The following is an 18,900-nucleotide window of genomic DNA, read 5'->3' as shown; positions in this document are numbered from 1 at the left end:
TACACATTTTTATTGAGTAAATTTTAGACTTCAAAGAGATTTTAGTGTTTCATTGTTTCTGTTAACCTTTTGATACCTGGGCAAATTGGTTTGATTTCTTTTAGAAATGTGGGAAGAAGCCAATGAGCAAGTTAAGAAGAAATAACCCGAACATTTGAGGAAAAAAGAAGTAAAAAGTAGAAGACAATTGCATTTTTAAAAAACTTTTAAAAAAGAAATTACTTTAAAAAGTGCTTAACAAATAATAATAATAATTCTGTTACATATTTTAAAATATATCTTTATGGTAATATAAATACATATTTTGAACATTTTCCCTAGTTCTTTTTTTTTTTCAAAATAACTTTCCAAATCCTCTCATTTCCAGCAATTGGTGGAACACTTCTTTACAAGTTGCTCATTATATCTTTTCCCGTGTTTTTGAAACAAATCAGTTTTTCTTACAGAGGTTTATTTGCTCGTGAAAGGCATCTGACTGCTGCAAAAGAAAAGTTCTATCAATCCTGGTGATAAAGAGTTAATAATTTTCATAATCCAGTGAAGCAATTATTAAGTAAGTTGCCATTTTTTGGTTTCAGCTCACTGACCCAAAAGTCTGACTCCAGTGTGAAAATCAGCTGCACACTTCCCCTTTTTGCTCCCTTTTGACTGGTATGACTCAGAAAATAAACTGTGGTCTTCAGTAAATCAAATCTGCTGGAAAAGGGAAGTTGCTGCATTTGAAGGTGTGTGTAATTTTACACTTTTCTCCACCTACTGTGCTATTTTGAAAACTGGGTGGGAAGAGAAAGGTTAGAGGAGGTTTGTAGCTATTAGAAGGGAAACACGGTGGAGTCGGTTTAATTATAGACTCATATTAAGATGCTTCCTCATACCTTACACTGCAGGAGGAGCTGAATTAGACGTGACTCATGATCACATGTCATGTTCAGGATTGTGGAATTGTAGGATGAAAGCCTGATTTACAGCATCGCACAGTGCCATGCTTTTTGTTTTTATCTGCACCTCCGTCTTTTAACCCTTTGTAACCTGGATCAACATCACTTTTCTTGTGCTGCATTCAGTTGACTTTCACAAAACTTTGAACCTTTATAGCCTGAACAATCTGGTTGAAATTTTTCATAAAACATGGGGAGGAAAAGGCAATGACCAAGTTCGCAAGAACTGTCCCACAAAAACAAAGAAGATGAAAATGGGAAAATTCTTAAAACAAAAAAAAAAAAACAATAATAATCCAACAACAAGAAACAAACCAAAAACTTATAGAGAAATGTTGAGTACAAATTATCTCTTTAAAACTCTGCTACAGAAAATTAACACATTTATAATATAATACAATTGTTAGCCTTTTTCCCCAGGTAAATGTATTTCTTTTTCTTTTTTTTTTTACTTTTCTTTTTTGCTTATTTTCAGGTATTTTTCTTGTCATTTATCTATTTTAAAATGTTCTCTTTTTTGGCTTATTTTCAGGTAATTTAATAGTTACTTGTAATTTTTTATGCCTTGCTAATTTGGAGCTATGTCTATTGACGCCTTGTTATGTTTTTGGGAGGGGAAATCAAGCCAACTCATTCAGTTTTTAAAGGATTAATTACAAAAATGGCATGAGACTTAGACTTAGACTTAGACGACTTTATTGATCCCCGCAGGGAAATTTAGTTGTCACAGCAGCTTGGCACGTAAGACATACAGAGACATACACAGAAAAATAAGAAGAATAATAGAAGATAGAAATAAACATAAATATATAAAAATAGAATAAATAGAATGCTGAGGTAGTGCAAAAGAGTACTGAGGTAGTGCAAATGCAGTGGTAAGGTGCAATCTGATGATGGCAAGGATACACATGAGCATGGTAATGATGACAGCAGAATAGGGGGAATATGTAGAGGTGTACATATAATACTAATAATGGTAATAACATCAGTTTGAAGACATCGCACACATAATAGTAGTGATAGTATTAATAATAGTAGTAATAATAATAATAATAGTAGTAATAATATCCATAATATTAATATTAATATTAATAATAGTATCAGCATCATGACATTAGCACTTGACATTTTTATGTCTGATGACCAATTTATGTATAATATAATAATAATGATAGAATAATAATAATAATGGTATATATATATATATATATATATAGTGATGTATAATATAATATTTATAATACAGGCGACGATCCGATGTTATATATTTGTACATATATATACATGATATGCATACTCACACATACTGCAGTCTGTACTGTTTGGATGTGGAGTGACAGAGTTTAGTCCAGTTCAGTGACAGTGACCACAGGTCTGACAGAGGTGGATGTGTTGAACAGTCTGATGGCAGCAGGCAGGAATGATTTCCTGTATCGCTCCCTCAGACAGCGGGGTTGGAGGAGTCTGTTGCTGAAGCTACTCTTCAGCTTGTCCAGTGTCTTATGGAGGGGATGGGTGACATTGTCTGTTATTGCCAGCAGTTTTGCCAGCATTCTGTCCTCAGCCACCTCCTCCAGGGAGACAAGCTTAGAGCCAACAACAGACTCTGCCTTCCTGATCAGTTTGTTCAGTCTGTTTGCATCCTTTGCCTTGATGCCTGCCCCCCCAGCACACCACAGCAAAGAAGATGGTGCTCGCAACAACAGACTGATAAAACATCAGGAGCATCCTGTTGCAGACATTGAAGGACCTGAGTCTCCTCAGGAAGTAAAGCTGACTCAGGCCCTTCTTGTAGGCTGCCTCAGTGTTGGTGGACCACTCCAGTTTGTTGTCCAGAAGGACGCCCAGGTACTTGTATGATGTGACAATTTCCACATCAGTCCCACTGATACAGACAGGAGAGGGTGGGGGCCTGTTCCTCCTGAAGTCCACCACTATCTCTTTAGTCTTTGTCACATTCAGCTGCAGGTGTGATTCTCCCCACACCACCTGACAAAGCGGTCCACCAGGTCCCTGTACTCGTCCTCTCGTCCATTCTCTACACTGCTCACGATGGCTGTGTCATCTGAAAACTTCTGGAGATGACACGACTCTGTACAGTACTTGAAGTCAGCAGTGTAGGTGGTGAAGAGGAAGGGGGACAGCACCGTTCCCTGGGGGGCCCCGACGTTGCTGGTCAGTCGCTCAGACACGCAGCTCTGCAGTTTCACAAACTGCGGTCTGCCTGTCAGGTAGTCACCGATCCATGTGACCAGGGGAGCGTCCACCTGCATGTCCTCCAGTTCGGCCTTCAACAGTCTGGGCTGGATGGTATTAAAGGCACTGGAGAAGTCGAAGAACAGGACGTGGACTGAGGTGTTGGGTCTGTCCAGGGAGGAGTAGGCCTTCTGCAGCAGATACAGCACTGCGTCGTCCACACCAACTCGGGGCTGGTATGCAAACTGCAGGGGGTCTTGTGATGAGCACACCAGTGGTCTGAGATGTGCTAGAACCAGTCTCTCCATGACCTTCATAACATGAGAGGTCAGTGCTATTGACCTAAAGTCGTTCAGTGCTACAGGATGTCTCTTCTTGGGCACTGGGACCAGGCAGGATGTTTTCCATAGCACTGGGACTCTCTGAAGGTGCACATGTAGCGTGTAGCAGCTGTGTTTGCACAGTGATGGAACGTAACTAAGTGCATTTACTCAAACACTGTACTTGAGTACAATGTTTAGGTACTTGTATGTTACCTGAGTATTTCCTTTTTATGCAACATTATACTGGGGCGGCACAGTGGCGTCGGTGGTTAGCACTGTTGCCTCACGGCAAGATTTTGACACTCTGAAACCTGAGCAAATTGGCTTGATTTCTTAAAAAAAAAAAAAAAAAAAAAAAAAAACATCCCCAAAAACAAACAAAACAAAATACCACAAACAGAGAATAAATTTAAAAAAAAAAAAAAGAAAGAAAAAAGGCAAAAGGAATTGAGCAATACAAGTGTGTGTAATAAAGCGGGCCCTACGAGTTCTTCTTTTACTACTACTACTACTACTACTAATAATAATAATAATAATAGCAAATAGCAATTACTTATTATTATTATCATTATTATTATTATTATTATTATTATTATTATTATTATTATTATTATTATCATCGTTATTATTAGTATTATTAAATAGCCTATATAACTCCGGTACACCAGGTGGCGGTATGCAACTATACACATTGGTTTACAGAGAAGGAGAGACAGAAGAAGAGACGTCATTTCCGGGATACGATACGATTATAGCGAGCAGAAACCGTGTTAGACGTCTCTCAGGCTGCGTTACGACCCCATTTTTGCTAAACATTTAGAGAAACGTCGTAAAAGCGCCATTTCTCGACGTGTAGGAGCATTATGTGCATACGGTGTTAACGTTAACCGACCGTTCGCCTCGTTCACCGGACAATGAAGAAACGGAGCTCGGGGAAAAAGCGCCATGTGGTGGCGTGGGTCAACAAAGCGGAGTGGGATCAGGTTCTGGAGTACCTGTACTCCAAGGACTCCTCCTTACAGAGGTACGCGCTGCATAGGATCTCCGCGTGGAAAGGCCGGTATGCTAACAGCACCCCGGTGGCCGTGGACTGCACCGCGGACCTGGTCAGGTGTCAAGTGCTGGACCGGTCCGGACAGCTGGACGGGGACGACCTGGTCCTGCTGTACGGAGCGGCCCTCGTCCGGTTTGTGAATCTGATCACGGAGAGGCAGCAGGGGAGGGTAGCCAAACCTCTGAGGAGGCTGGCGGGGAAACTGAACATCCCGGAGTGGGTGGTGGACCTGAGGCATGACTTCACTCACAGGAAGCTGCCAACTTTAAAGTGGTGCAGAAAGGGCTGCAAGGTGGTTCTGGAGTGGCTCCAGCAGGAATACTGGTCCAGGCAGCTGGGAGGAGGGCCCAATGAGGACTGGGAGTCGGAGTCAGATGGAGAGGATGAGGAGACGGACCTAAAACAGCAGGGAGATGAGCTCATCGCAAGGCAGAAAGAAATGGAAGCCTACAAGAATGCCCGAGAGCTTCTGATCTCCTATGAGAAGGAGCAGTACCAGGCGTTTGATGGACTCCCAGGAGGCCATGAGAGGAACATGTGGCCGGCCCCGTTTGCAGACATGAGCTGGTTGCTCGGTGAGATCAAGCAGTTTGCTTTGCAGTCCAGTAACCTGCTGGTTGACGTGTTGCTGGAGGACGGTTTTTTAGTTCCTACTGTTGAGCAGCTGGAAACGTTAAGCTGCGACACGTCCAACGCCGACCCCAGACTCCCTCAGACATTCCTGCGCTTTTGGCTGCCTCTCCTGAAGATGCTCAACTCCCCGTCCTTCATCCACCTCCTCCTGGAGAAGCTGTTTGTGGAGCTGAAGCTGCTCGCCGCAGAGCCCAACAGTCACAGGGTGCTCTACATCTCGGCGTGGATTTCAGAAATCATCTTCTGCAACAGCAACAAGTTTGAGTATCATTTTGAAACAAAGGGACAGAAGAAAGCCAGGATGAAGGACAGGATCTTTGTGAACCGCATCCAGCTGAGGTGGCAGCAGCTGCTCTCGGCGTGTCTGGATGCTCCGTGTGTCAACACGCCTCACCTTCTGCGGTTAATCCTGGACGACATGGAGCATCCTCTCCCTCTGGAGACCCGAGAGAGGCTGCTCCAGCTCTGCTCCATCTACACCCAGATCCAGCACTCAGACTTTGAAACCTCTCCGGAGCACAAACAACAGCCCATATACACACTGGAGAGTTTGCATGAGAAGCTGCAGCAGTCACGGCGCCACGGCCACGCGTGGCATTCCTCGGCTGACGCAGAGCGGAGCGAGCCCTCACCCCAGGAGAGCAAATGGGCAGATGTTCAGGCTGAAAAGGCGAAGCTGCTCAGAGGGTCACCGTGGCAGTTGTGCACCGATAAGGTTTTTTGGAAGAACTATCCTCTCGGTAAAGTCCCCGGACAGTCAGATGACCCATCATGCCTCATGGTGGAAAACTACACGCCAATGACTGTGTTTGACCAGCCAGTGGAGTTGGAGAGCAGCACAACACACAGCGTCCCCGGAGTCATGGCAGCAGTGAGAACAGCCGAGGGCCTTCTCTGGAACCACAGCGACGTTAACAAGCTGAAATCTGGACTGCAGCTTTTCTGAGTCATGTTATAATGTTGTAATATAGCCCTCCAGCATTGTCGAGGTGATGCTCTTGGTTGTTTTTGACACTTGGAAAAAAGAAATATTAAAAACATGTAAGCGTAAATAAGAATCAAACTTTGTTAGTGGTAGAACACATATGCAAACAGTTTATTAACCCTTTGAAAACTGAGTAAATAGGCTTGCTTTCTCTCAAATACATGGGGAAAAGGCAATAAAGACCCAACAATTGTTAACAAATAAAAAATGTTTAAAGGAAATTACCTAAAAATAGCATAAAACGTAAAGCAAAAAACAAAACAAACAAGGAAATGACTTGGAAAAAAGTGGTGTATATATATATATAAAGATTATATATTCTATAATAGACTTTGAATATATAATTCTAAAAACGTAAAACAAAACAAGAAAATGACCGGGAAAAGTGCCAAATTAAAAAAAAATCATATAATCTAGAACATATTTGGAATATATAATTTTAAGAACAACAGATTAAGAAGGTTTCAAGAAAATTGCCTGAAAACTAGCATAAAAATGAAAGTCAAAACAAAACAAACAAGGATATGAGCTGAAAAAAGTGTTCAAAATTTAAGCAAGAAAATGATATATTATGTAACATAGTTTGAATATATAATTCTAATAATCATAGTTTTGGGATATTTATCATTAAAAATAGTTTTCTTGAATGCTCTGTAACTCTAACTCTTTTTTAACATTATTTTTCTGTTGTTTTTTTTCTTGACGCCTTTGACCAATTTTTTGCAGTTTGCCCATTGCCTTTTTTCCATCTACATGGAGAGAATTAAACCTTATTGCTCAAGTTTCAAAAGTTTAAATTCTTGTGAAAGGTGTCTGAATGCAGCACAAGAAAAACCGATATCCATTCAGGTTTCAAAGGGTTAATTGATCATTTGTCAGGCAAGACTGCCAAACATTCACTGGTCCCAGCTTCCAAAATGCAAGAATTTGCAGCTTGTCTCTATTCATATCATTCAGGATAAATGAAGTTAATGATTTTTTTATATCACGTTATTTTCTCAATTACATAAATGCCAGAAGGTAGTGAAAAACGGCCATCGTAATTTCCAAAGTTGACATCTTCAGATGACTTGCTTTGTCAGACCAGTGGTCCCAAACTGTTTTGTTTTTTTCAAACACATTTGATATTTTATAGACAAAACAATTCATAAAATAATAATAAAGAGAAAAATAGTTGCAGCCTTAATGTAAAGCATCTGAAACCTCATGTTGTATGTTTTGTTTTAATATTTTCAATAGTTGGCTGAGACAGAAGTGCAGCTAGTGCAGTCATTCAACACATCCTTTCACACATCGATAATGCACTTGATTAGGGAAGATTGTTCGATTGCATTTGGATGTGGTTCATTGATTGGTGTTCAGTTAGTTTTTCTACAGTTAGTCATGCAAGTGAACTTGAAGTTTTAACCCTTTGAAATCTGAGTAAATTGGCTTGATTTTTTTTTTCAAAAAACATGAAAAGGCAATAAGCAACAAAAAAGGAAAAGAACCAGAAATCAGTCGAAATTTTATTTAAAATGTACAAGAAAATCACCTGAAAATTATTTTTAAAAGTCTTAAAAAAGCAAGGAAATGATCTGGGGAGTGTGCTTAAAAAATATATAACTATTCTATAACCTAATTTTAAATATTTAACTATGATAAATATATATATTGTTTTTCCCTAGTTTTGTCCCATTTAAATCTACTAATTTCTTGCAATTTGTGGAACATTTCTCACCAAGATGCCATATTTTACCAATTCCCATATTTTATGAAAAAAATCACACCAATTTACTCAGAGTTCAAAGGTTCAAGTGCTTGGGAAAGGTGTCTGAAAGCTATGCTGTGGAAGGGTTTTGGAGTAGATGTCTTTCAGTTGAGAACTCTTGCAGAGGAGATGTTGTTGTAAGCACAAGGTGGTTTTGTGTTATACATTTTGTTTTGTGAACCTACGTTTAATAAAATCTATTGAATGAATATGATTGTGCTGTTTTTGAGTTTAAGTAGGGATGTATTATTGAACCGCTTTTAAAGAGTTTTCATAAATGGTAGAAGAATTTAAAGGGGAACACCACCTAAATAAAAAACTCAGACAATGTTTGTGAAAATAAGCTTGTCTCTCTTAAGAAAATAAGTCTCAAACTGAAGTCTGGAGCAGCTCCACACTTTATCCTCCATGACAATCACAAATTTTGGTTTTAAAACAATTTCTTGATTTAGGAAAGATTTGTTCATTTTTACCAATATTTTGTACTGTCTCAGACCATAAAAATAAAATGTATGGATTTTAGAAATGGGTAAAGTCCCCCTTTAACAACATTAAACATGGTAACCTTTTTAAAATATCAAGAAACTAATTAACATATTTACACGTTGAAGTGAAAAACTGAAAAACCTGAAAAAAAATAAATGTAGTGTACAACAACACTGATGTTAACATATACTACTTTTAGAACGCTTGCACTATGTCGTTTCTTTTGAGACTGTCAGAAGTGCTGATCTAGCTGTGGTCATTTTTACTCTTAGGGACTGTATGGCACATTTAGGGCCGAGGCGACGCGTCGACTTAATCGATTACGTGATTACGTTGATTCACACAGCTCGCGTAATGAGAGCGTGAGCAGCGCCGGGCTCAACTTCCTTGCTTCCCTTTCAAAACAAAGCTATCTGACTGTGTCTCTGTGGACAGAATGCCATCAGTTGCTGATACAATGCATTGTATTTTGAAACATTTACAGGATTGGGTTGTCACCTGTGCAGGAGCTTGTATAACTTCATAAATGAGTGGAATATGTGCTTATAAATATGAAAATACAGCACCCATATCAGCAGGCAGCGGTATGCATTAAGGCCCATGTGACAAAATTGTTACATTCATATTGTTAAGTGCAAAAAATTATTTATTGAAACCCATTCAAACTGCAATTTTTGATCCTACAGCCATCAAGTATAAAAACATGCATTGTATTATTTTTTAACCATATTTGGCTTATAGAGAAAATACATGCTATATCCACTAGGTGCATTGTTACAATCAATGTTGCTGCAAATAATTGATGCATTCCAGGCTGTGATGATGATGATGATGATGATGATGATGATGATGATGATGATGATGATGATAATAATAATAATAATAATAATACAATTTTACTTTGCATGTAGTATGTTGAAATTAAGTTTTGTTGTTGTTTTTGTTGTTGTTTTTTTCAATTTTTTAAATCTAAAAATATAGTGGCATCATGACAAAAATCTGGCTAAAGTTCTGAGAATTAATGAATGTTTGATATTCATGATTAGAACTGATGTTGTAAAAACAAAAATAAAAAAACAACAAACAAACAAAAAAACAAACAAACGAGTGTGGTGTATTATGCTTTGTTTTTTTAGGCTCCTATTTCAGTTGTGTAAGGAGGTCACGAGGTCAAAGGTCTAGGGACGGTTAGACCTTGAAGCCACGCGTACAAAATACCGGCCCCAGGTTAAAAGTAACATGGAATGAGGCTCCTTCCAAATAAGGAGATATTTGTGTTGTCTTGTGATTGATCACAACAGGTGAAAAGTTGTTTACTGACAAATTTATCGATGTCTGTACCTATATAAGAGACTTGTATGAGCTGTGCGAGAGAGATTCGCATTGGTCCTGAATCCTCTCCCAGGCAGACCATGGTGCCTGGTGGATGCTGAACTTGCTGCAATAAATTGATTATTATGCAACCAAGTCGGTGTCCGCGGAGGTTTCTTCATCTTCCACACATCATTGCTACTTAAGACAACGACGCGAGAAACTAGAAATAGAAAATCATATTAATGGATATATTTTTTATAACCTGATTTTGAAAAGCTCATTTTGTTTACAGAGTGGTATCTGCACAAAAAATGTATAATGTATAAAAATGGTTCCTGCTGCTGCACCTTGACATATCTCAGGCTGTGATAATTTTTAAAAAATCAACTTAGTATGTAGTATATTGAAACAAATTCTTGTTTTTTTAATCTAAAACGTAGTTTAAACCTTGCACTAAAAATCGATTTCTCCTCAACTTCAAATTTACCCCCGTAATACGCTGTTTTTAAAAAAAGCGGAAATGCCCTGAGCAAAGCGAGTCCCCCCCCCCCCCCCCGGCCTCGTTTATTTTAACTTTCCCCCGCTTTTTTTTTGTTGTGGTTTGTCCTTCATCATACTTAACATAGGTAAATTCGAACTACCCCTTGTCTTTTTCACCCCGAAAACCCCCCCCTCAGTGTTTTTTTGAAATTACCCCAATCCCTAGTAATTTTAGGAATCATTACGTGCCCCCCCCCCCCAACCCCCCCCCCCCCCCGCCCCACCCCCACCACACACCCCCGCGTGTTTCTTCCCAGCCCCCCCCCCCCCCTCCCCCCCCCAATTTAAATTTCAAAGGTGCCCCAATGTGCTCCCATCCCCCCTCCCGACCACCCTCCCCCCCCGCACCAAAAGCCGGTCTTTCCCCCCCCCCCAAATGTGACAAAAAATTTGTTTACCCCCCCCCCCCCCCCCTCCTCCCCCCCCCTGAACCTATGCCCACCCCCCCCCCCCGCCCCATCCCCCACCCCCCCCCCCGACCCGCCCCCATGTCCCACCCCCATCCCCCCGCCCCTCCCCCCCCCTCTCCCCATGTTTTTGACCCCCCCCCCCCCCCCCCCCCCCCCCCCCGCCCCCCCCCCCCCCCCCCCCCCCCCCACCCCCCCCCACCCCCCCCCCGCCCCCACCTCCCCCCCCCCCCCCCCCTGCCCACCCCCCCCCCCCCCAACCCCCCCCGCCCCCCCCACCCCCCCCCCCCCCCCCCCCCCCCCCCCCCCCCCCCCCCCCACCATCCCCCCCCCCCCCCCTCCCCCACCCCCCCCGCCCCCCCACCCCCATAAAATAAAAATGTAATGGATTTTACCCCCCCTCCCCCCCACCCCCCCCCAACCCGCCATGCCCCCCCTTAAAATATCAAGAACCCAATCCCCAGATATTTTCACCCACCCCCCACCCCCCCGCTCCCCCCCCCCGTCCTCCCACCCCCCACCCCCCCCCCCCCCCCAAAATCCCCCCCCCTGCCCAATACCCCCTGCCCCCCCCCCCCCCCCCCCCCCCCCCCCCCCCTTGCCCTATTGTTTTTTTCTTCCCCCTGTCCCCCCACCCCCCACCCCCCACCCCCTCCCCCCCTCCCCGGTGGACCCCCCCCCCCCCCCACCCCCCCCCCCCCCCCCCCCCTCCCCCCCCCTCCCCCCCCCCCCCCGCCCCCCCCTGATTCCCCCAACCCCGCCCCGGTAATGAGAGCGTGAGCCCCCCCCCCCCCCACCCCCCCCCACCCCTTTCAAAACAAAAGCTTCTGGACTGTGTCCCTCCCCCTGTGGAAGAATGCCCTCAGTTGCTGATACAATGCGAATTGTATTTTTGCCAAACATTTACAGGATGGGGTTTGTCACCTGTTCGCAGGAGCCTTGTTAACTTCACTAAAATGAGTGGAATATGTGCTTATTCCAATATGGATGGGGGGGTTTTAAGGTACCCCCAGCACCCATTTCAGCAGGCCAGCGGTATGCATTAAGGAAACCCATGTGACTCAAAATTGTTACATTCATACTTGTTAAGGCCCACGCCACAAACAAATTATTTATTGAAAACCCATTCCAGTTTACTGCAATTTTTGATCCTACAGCCTCTAAGAATAAAAACGCCATTGTATTATTTTTTAACCCATATTGGCTTACTAAGAGCATATACATGCTCTATATCCAGCTACTCGATGCATAATTTTCAATCGATTGTTTGTCCTGCAAATCATTGGGGAGTGCATTCCAGGCTGTGTGATGATGGATGATGATGATGATATGATAATAATAATAATAATAATAATACACAATTTTTTTGTACCTTTGCATGTAGTACCTGTTGAAATTAAGTTTTGTTAAGCGTTGTTTTTGATGTTGTTTTTTTTCAATCCCCCTTTTTAGAGTGCCTAAAAATATAGTGGCATCAGAGACAAAAATCTGGCTAAAATTCTGAGCATTAATGAATGTTTGATTATCCCCTCCCTGCCCTAGACCCCCTGATGTTGTAAAAACAAAAAATAAAAAAGCCCCAACAAACAAAACAAAAAAACAAACAAAACGAGGTGTGGACACCCCCCCCCCCCCCCCCCATGCTTTGTTTTTTTAGGCGAATTCCTGATTTCAGTTGTGTAAGGAGGTCACCGAGGGTCCAAGGTCCCCCTACCATACGGGATGGTAAATACCATTGAAGGCCACGCGTACAAAATACCGGCCCCAGTTTAAAAGTAAAATGAAACTGAAGGGCAACCTTACCGCCCTAAGGAGATATTTGTGGGGTCTTGTGATTGAATTCACAAAGGATGAAAAAGTTGTTTACTGACCAAAATTTATCGAATGTCTGTTACCTATATGAAAGAACTTGTAATGAAGCTGTGCGCGAGAGTATTCGCATTGGTCCTGAATCCTTCACCCAGCAGACCAGGTGCCTGGTGGATGCTGAACTTGCTGCAATAAATTTACTATTATTATGCAACCAAGTCGGTGCGTCCGCGGAGGTTTCAATCATCTTCCACACATCATTGCTACTTAAGACAACGGACCGCGAGAAACTAGAAATAGAAATAATATTAATGGATATATTTTTTATAACCTGATTTTGAAAAGCTCATTTTGTTTACAGAGTGGTATCTGCACAAAAAATGTATAATGTATAAAAATGGTTCCTGCTGCTGCACCTTGACATATCTCAGGCTGTGATAATTTTTAAAAAATCAACTTAGTATGTAGTATATTGAAACAAATTCTTGTTTTTTTAATCTAAAACGTAGTTTAAACCTTGCACCTAAAAATCTTAAAATTCTCAAAATTACTAAATCTTTATATATTATATATAATATTACTAGATATTTGTGTTCAGGGCTGATTGTGGTTAAAAAAAAACGAATTGAAAGCATAAAATAATATTAATGTATAATATTTTTTAATACAAGTGTGTGTAATATTAAAGCGCCCCCTCCGGATTAAATGCGTCAGGTTGAAAATACAGTTGTTATTGTTATCGAATGACCAAAGTTTACAAGGACTTTTATTTTGAATATTTTCTCCGGAAGTGTCTTTGCAGATCTACGCCCCATGGTCCACGCAAATCGTTGGTGTTGTTCAAAGACGCGCCATTGTCCTTGTAACTTTTAGGCAGCTAGCGGTTCTGCCGGCGTACAGTGACCAGCACCGTTTCATCGGACGACTTTCTTCCAGTAGTTTATTGCCGCATTTATTTTTCAGACAGGACGGTAAGTTCTTGGTAAAAGTGGTGTTGTTAAAATTTGCTGCGTCACTCATGGGTTAACGCCTCATGGCTTTAGTCAATGTTAGATCGGTTAGCTTTAGCTTTAGCGAACCGGTACTCGCTGTCAAGTAACGTTTGTTAACATTAACAAGCTGAATACGATTTCAGTGTTAGTAAATCAGATGTTGACTCTTTGTTTAGTGCACGAGCGCATCCAGCAGGTGGACTTTAGTCACACTCTTAACCGACGTTAGCCGGGTGCGAAGTGCGCGCGATGCGAGGACAATGAAGGCCTTGTTAGCAAGCTAATGTTTGGACGCTTAACGTTACAGGTGCATGTTATTCTTTGACGAGTGAACTAATACAGTCACATTGTAACGTACACGTTGAAACCGTAATGTTGGGTGTATATACGACAAGACGCATTATAGAGAATTCATAGTATCTTATTGCATAGAGCTAGCTAATGCTGTTGGGCCTAGCTTCAGCAACAAGACAGTTACGTTGGTAGTACGTTAAGCCAACACACACACACACACACACACACAGCGCCTGGAAGAAAATGGAGGATCTAGGAAGCTAACTAAGAAATGACATGGTGTAAAACAGTTATTTAGTGATGCAACACAGTGGAATTGTTAATGTTTAGGTGATTCAAAATCTTTCACTAATTGTGCTTAGCTAATAGATTAATAAGTTCAACCACCACAATTCAGAGGAATCTGCTTCATTGCGTACATAGTTATTAACCATATCAATCATTATATTTTCCCTCTGGTCACACTTACCTATTTATGTGTCCAAAGTCCATAGTGAAAACGCATAGCTTCATGCTTTGTCTGTCATGAAATGGAGAAAACATTGACATTTTTCGTTAACAGCCTGTACTGTGCTAAACTGACAATGAATTGTATCAGAATGATAAATACATTAGTTGATTTTTCGAGATCACATGCTAAAGGTATATTTCATTGTCTCCACAGGTGAGGAATTACAAGATATTTTCTGGACAGCGTCCTTGGGGCCCCACTGTCAATCCACGATGATCACCAGAAGAAGAGGACTCGCCATAAACAACACAGATGCAAAGTCTCTGGAGGTTGAAGTGAAAACTGCCGAAGATTTCCCAACTCCATCTGAGGAGTTCCCAACTTACGACATTGACACCGCTGGAATAGAGCTCGAAGACCTGTTTGGAATAGAAGAATTAAAATGGACACTTGAAAGAGATGCTGCATCCCCAGCCTTTGATATTGAGTTGGCTGATCTTGGTGTGTTTGGTGCCAAAGACCAGGATTCTGAGGTTGACGTTTCAACGGCCTCATCTCCGGAGAGATCATCGTCTAATTTGAAGATTAAGCACAGGCAAAACCAGTCAGGCAACATGATCAACAAAAATGCCATTGCTGCCAGATTGAATCGTCTCAGGAAGAAAGAGTACGTCACCAGCTTGGAGAAGAAAGTTGGCAGCCTGTCATCAGAAAACAATGCGCTCAAACAGGAGAACTCTCAGCTGACCAAGAGAGTGGAAGAATTGGAAGATGAAACCAGGTACTTGAGGGCTGTGCTAGCCAATGAGAGCATGTTAGCCCAGCTCTTGTCCAGGCTGAGCGGTGTGAATGGGATGAAATTATCTTCCTCACTTTTCCAGGGGCCCGACCCAAACGACCACGACTATGCTTTACCGAGGAAGCGCGTGAAAGTGGAGGAGAAAGAGACATCTGGTGGCGTGTGTCTGCACGTGGACAAGAACCACGTCTCAGTGGAGTTCTGCACTAAGTGTGCAGAGAGTGCAAGCACATCGCTCAAAATGTAGGGTCAAGTACTTATCTCTGTTTTCAGATATTGAGACTGAACTTAATGTGGCTCTGTACTGAACCTCTTGAGGGGGGATGAACACTGTTGAATTAAGATTACCTAAGAACTGTTGAATGTGCATGAGTTTATTGTGATGATGGTTTGAGTACACGTTACTGCTAAACCTTGTTGACAGTTTCTTCTAGGTTATGGTTGATCCACCATCCGGGATGAGTGGCTTTCTGAACACCTTTACCTGCCTGACTCCATGGTAAGGATCAGACAAGAAACTACTCCTTTGAAGTTGTCTTTCACAAGCCTCAGACGTTCAGCAGCAACCTTAGTGCTATAATTTTAATACACTTACTGTTTCCAGTTTTGAGTACTTTTTGTCATTTCTTTTGTTAACGGTTTTTGTTAAAGGAAATTATTTGATTTTAGTTAACATCTAAATGTGAGTTAAATTGTAGTATCCTGTATAAAGATGTTAAGATAAAGGTGAAGCTCCACAAAGAGTGATCTTGAATCAGCTGTCAAATTGGAAATGCTGGGGAAAAAAATCAAGACTGTAAATATTTTCTTTTGGAAAGAATTGATCTCTTTGTGAACCGGCACCATTGTACAAAAGAATGCTTTCATTTAGCGCCACCTATTTTTCTTTATGCTAAAGTGGATTCTGCTGGTGGAAGGGGAAGAGGCTGGACAAGCTGCTGCCAACGTGGCCTGGTATTTTTTAAAGGTAGTATCGGTAACAAATGGTATACGTGATTATATTTTACCAATACTTCACACCTGTAGCTCTTGTCACCGTAGCCCATGCAGCAGTTTTTTGGGGGGGGGGGGTCGACTACAGCTGCTGCTGTTGCTGGGAGCAACGCTATCAGAGGCTTAAACAGTCTCATGATTATGTCTGGTATTTATTGACATAATGGGATGTATTAATAACTAAATACATCCAGAATTATCTGATTTAAGTGGTGAAATTGCCATTTTGTGTAACTAAATGTAAATGTGTATATACCTTTGAACACATATTGTTTGAGGCAAATGACCTTGATGTTGGACAAATAAATCATATTTTGATTATATTTGAGTTACAAATATCTGCTCTGTGTCTTGTTCTGTACTGTTGATATTAATGCATCTCTTCTTCTCTTTTTAAACAGCAAGCTCTCTGCAGATAATGGTCTAACTTTCCCTGAACATTTGGGTCGAGTCTGGTAAAGGTTGTCAAAACAAAATGAAAAAGACCTCATTTGATGCAAAGACAAAGCATGCAGTATGATGCCCACACAGATCAATCATCCTGCCTATGTTTTAGCCCATCTACTTCAAATCATAGATGCTTACATATTACAGCCAGTCACTTTTCAAAGCTTAGTTTTTCATTTTTTTGTTTTGATTAATATGGGGTGGGAGGTTTTACTGTTATAGGTTTGTATTTTGGGAAAATTGATACCACTCTCTTCTCTGTATGTTACACGTGACGCTACAGCTAGTTAGTAGGCCTCACAATATATCATAACAATACTTACGTCTTGATATGATATACTCGCAATTTAAAGTTTTGTGATGTGCTGAGTATTTTGATAACATTTACTACCCTTATTCAATTGTACATTATGTCCTTTAAGGAAAACTTTGTCAACATTTGTTTTATCTAACCAGATTAAGTTTTAAAGATGAAGTTTCTCACTTCAATCATTTTTACTATAGTAAAATTTACATTGGTAATAGATTTTATTATTCTAGATGGCCACCAAACATTTTAACTAACTAAATTTTAATGCACAATTTTTGTTTTTGCCCCCCTCTTTTTTGACATGTGACTGAGACTGATTGCAGGATTGTTCCCCAGAGCTGTTGAACCTAATTTTCATTTCACTACCATAACATGTCTCCAATATCAGTTCCAGGTGATTTGTGCAGAAATTCTTAAGTTGTGCAAACATTGCATCAGCCGTTTGGGTCTCAGATTATCTTACAGTTGATGGTGATGAATGTGGAGGTCCTGGTCTAGTGTGGTTACATATGGTTTCCAGTTGTGAGGCTGGTTGGATGTACTGCCAATTTCATGGAAATGACATTGGAGACTGCTTATGGTAGTAAAAGGAACATTCAGTTCATGGGCAACAGCTCTGATAGGCATTCTTGCAGTCAGCCCTCAGAACTGGAGACATCTGTGGCGTTGTGATGTGTGATCAAACATTCCTACTAGGTTGCGGAGTTAATAGTTTTATAACCTTGACATTCCAATTCAAAATCAACATTTGAATGCTGCACGGCCCCATTTTTCCCTGTTTAAAACCAGAGTTTGTGCACGGTTGCAGGTAAAGATTAAGCTATGCTAATATAGTTGGTATTGTACTCTTTGTTGATGTAGATTTCAGTAGTGGCCTCATAGTGATGTTTTTGTACAGCCCTACAAGCTAGCTGAGTTTAGCATGATGACTTGAAGAAAATTAGCAGATCAACACCTTGTAAAGATAACAAAAACCAGCAATTTGTGGGGTGTGGTGACTTACTGGAGTCAAATTCCTAAAGCCCCTCTCCCATTGCACAAAAGCCTCCTAACACTACCATCTGGCTTTTTTATTAAGTGGGAAAAAGTTCTGTTGCTCGTACTGCAGGGTCAAATTACTGTGCAGCAATCAGCTATTTATCGGCTCCAGTACCGGTTGGCTTTGAGTGGCAATCAATCTGCATCTAATCCATCCTTTTTTATGGATTAGATGCAGTGACAAGCTGCCACAAAATACTGCACATGTCCATCCAAGCAGCACTTGAATATCTATCCAAGTTAATCAGCACCGAGCTTGAATGAGTAAAAGGATTAAACACTGTAGCAATACTGGCCTCCAGGCTGCTTTCTGCTGTTCACTTACCTGTTTTGCGGCCTGTCCATGATGTCAAATGTGACACCCAAACTTACATTGGCTTCTATATCAGTTTAACTGTCAACTGGAAATAATCATTTTACTCGTGTATTGATATAATTTATGTTGTGGGCTTAAGGCATCCTTTTGCTGAATATTTTAAGTAAACTAATAGTATTAATGGTGACAGCTATTAGTTCCCCTTTTGAGCATTAATGAGCAGCATGTAAACATTCAATAGATGGATTGTACACATTGTAGTGTAATATAGTATTGTAAGCAGGCTGATTTAAAACGCATTAATGTACAGCGTTTGTCAAGAATTGCATTTCTTCCTATCAGGTAATATAACGTTACAACTATGACTCACCATGTTGTATTTGATGTTGTTTTAGAGCAGCCTCCACTGATAAGTGCCCTCCGAGGAGTTATAGTTGTTGAAAAAGCCTAATTATATAAATTCTCTTACTTACAAATTCATCATAGTGAAGTAAAGGCTAATTATATGTCCATGCTGCTCATAAATGCAGAGTAGGGTAACTATGTAAAGAAAGTTGAAAAAATACTGTAATCGTAAAAGCTGCACACGCTGCTTATAGTAACTGAATACTTGATTAACCCTTTGAAACCTGAGCCAGTGCGTTTGATTTCTTTCCTTCACATGGAAAGAAGAAAATTAGCAATTTAACAAGAAATTGCGCCCCCACAATGATCAATTTAACAAGGAAGTGCCCAAAAAATGAAAAGTGAAAAGTTACAAGGAGATAATTACCTGACAATTAGCAAAAAGGAAAAGTAAAAAATAAGTAAATCACCTGACAAATG

The 18,900-nt window shown here is 41.1% G+C and overlaps 2 protein-coding genes across 2 annotated transcripts; both read left to right on the top strand.

Annotated features, from left to right (window-relative positions):
* Positions 1-4,172: 4,172 nt before the first annotated feature.
* On the top strand, positions 4,173-6,365 carry las1l (LAS1 like ribosome biogenesis factor). The gene has a single exon (XM_042491840.1). It carries the CDS (start codon positions 4,372-4,374, stop codon positions 6,088-6,090), a length of 1,719 nt encoding a protein of 572 aa, XP_042347774.1. The 5' UTR covers positions 4,173-4,371; the 3' UTR covers positions 6,091-6,365.
* Positions 6,366-13,245: 6,880 nt separating this feature from the next.
* On the top strand, positions 13,246-16,287 carry crebzf (CREB/ATF bZIP transcription factor). The gene is made up of 3 exons (XM_042491784.1): positions 13,246-13,406; positions 14,386-15,214; positions 15,396-16,287. The coding sequence occupies exons 2-3, from the start codon at positions 14,445-14,447 to the stop codon at positions 15,403-15,405; spliced, it is 780 nt and encodes a 259-aa protein (XP_042347718.1). The 5' UTR covers positions 13,246-13,406; positions 14,386-14,444; the 3' UTR covers positions 15,406-16,287.
* The last annotated feature ends 2,613 nt before the right edge of the window (positions 16,288-18,900 follow it).

This window comes from Plectropomus leopardus, chromosome 8, assembly GCF_008729295.1.
Source record: "Plectropomus leopardus isolate mb chromosome 8, YSFRI_Pleo_2.0, whole genome shotgun sequence".
In the NCBI taxonomy this organism is placed as follows: Eukaryota; Metazoa; Chordata; class Actinopteri; order Perciformes; family Serranidae; genus Plectropomus; species Plectropomus leopardus.
This window is presented reverse-complemented; position numbering and strand designations above follow the sequence as displayed.

What these genes read in the sequence shown, in the direction of transcription:
- las1l (XM_042491840.1), top strand. Translation starts at nt 4,372, where the DNA reads ATGAAGAAACGGAGCTCGGGGAAAAAGCGCCATGTGGTGGCGTGGGTC.
- crebzf (XM_042491784.1), top strand. Translation starts at nt 14,445, where the DNA reads ATGATCACCAGAAGAAGAGGACTCGCCATAAACAACACAGATGCAAAG.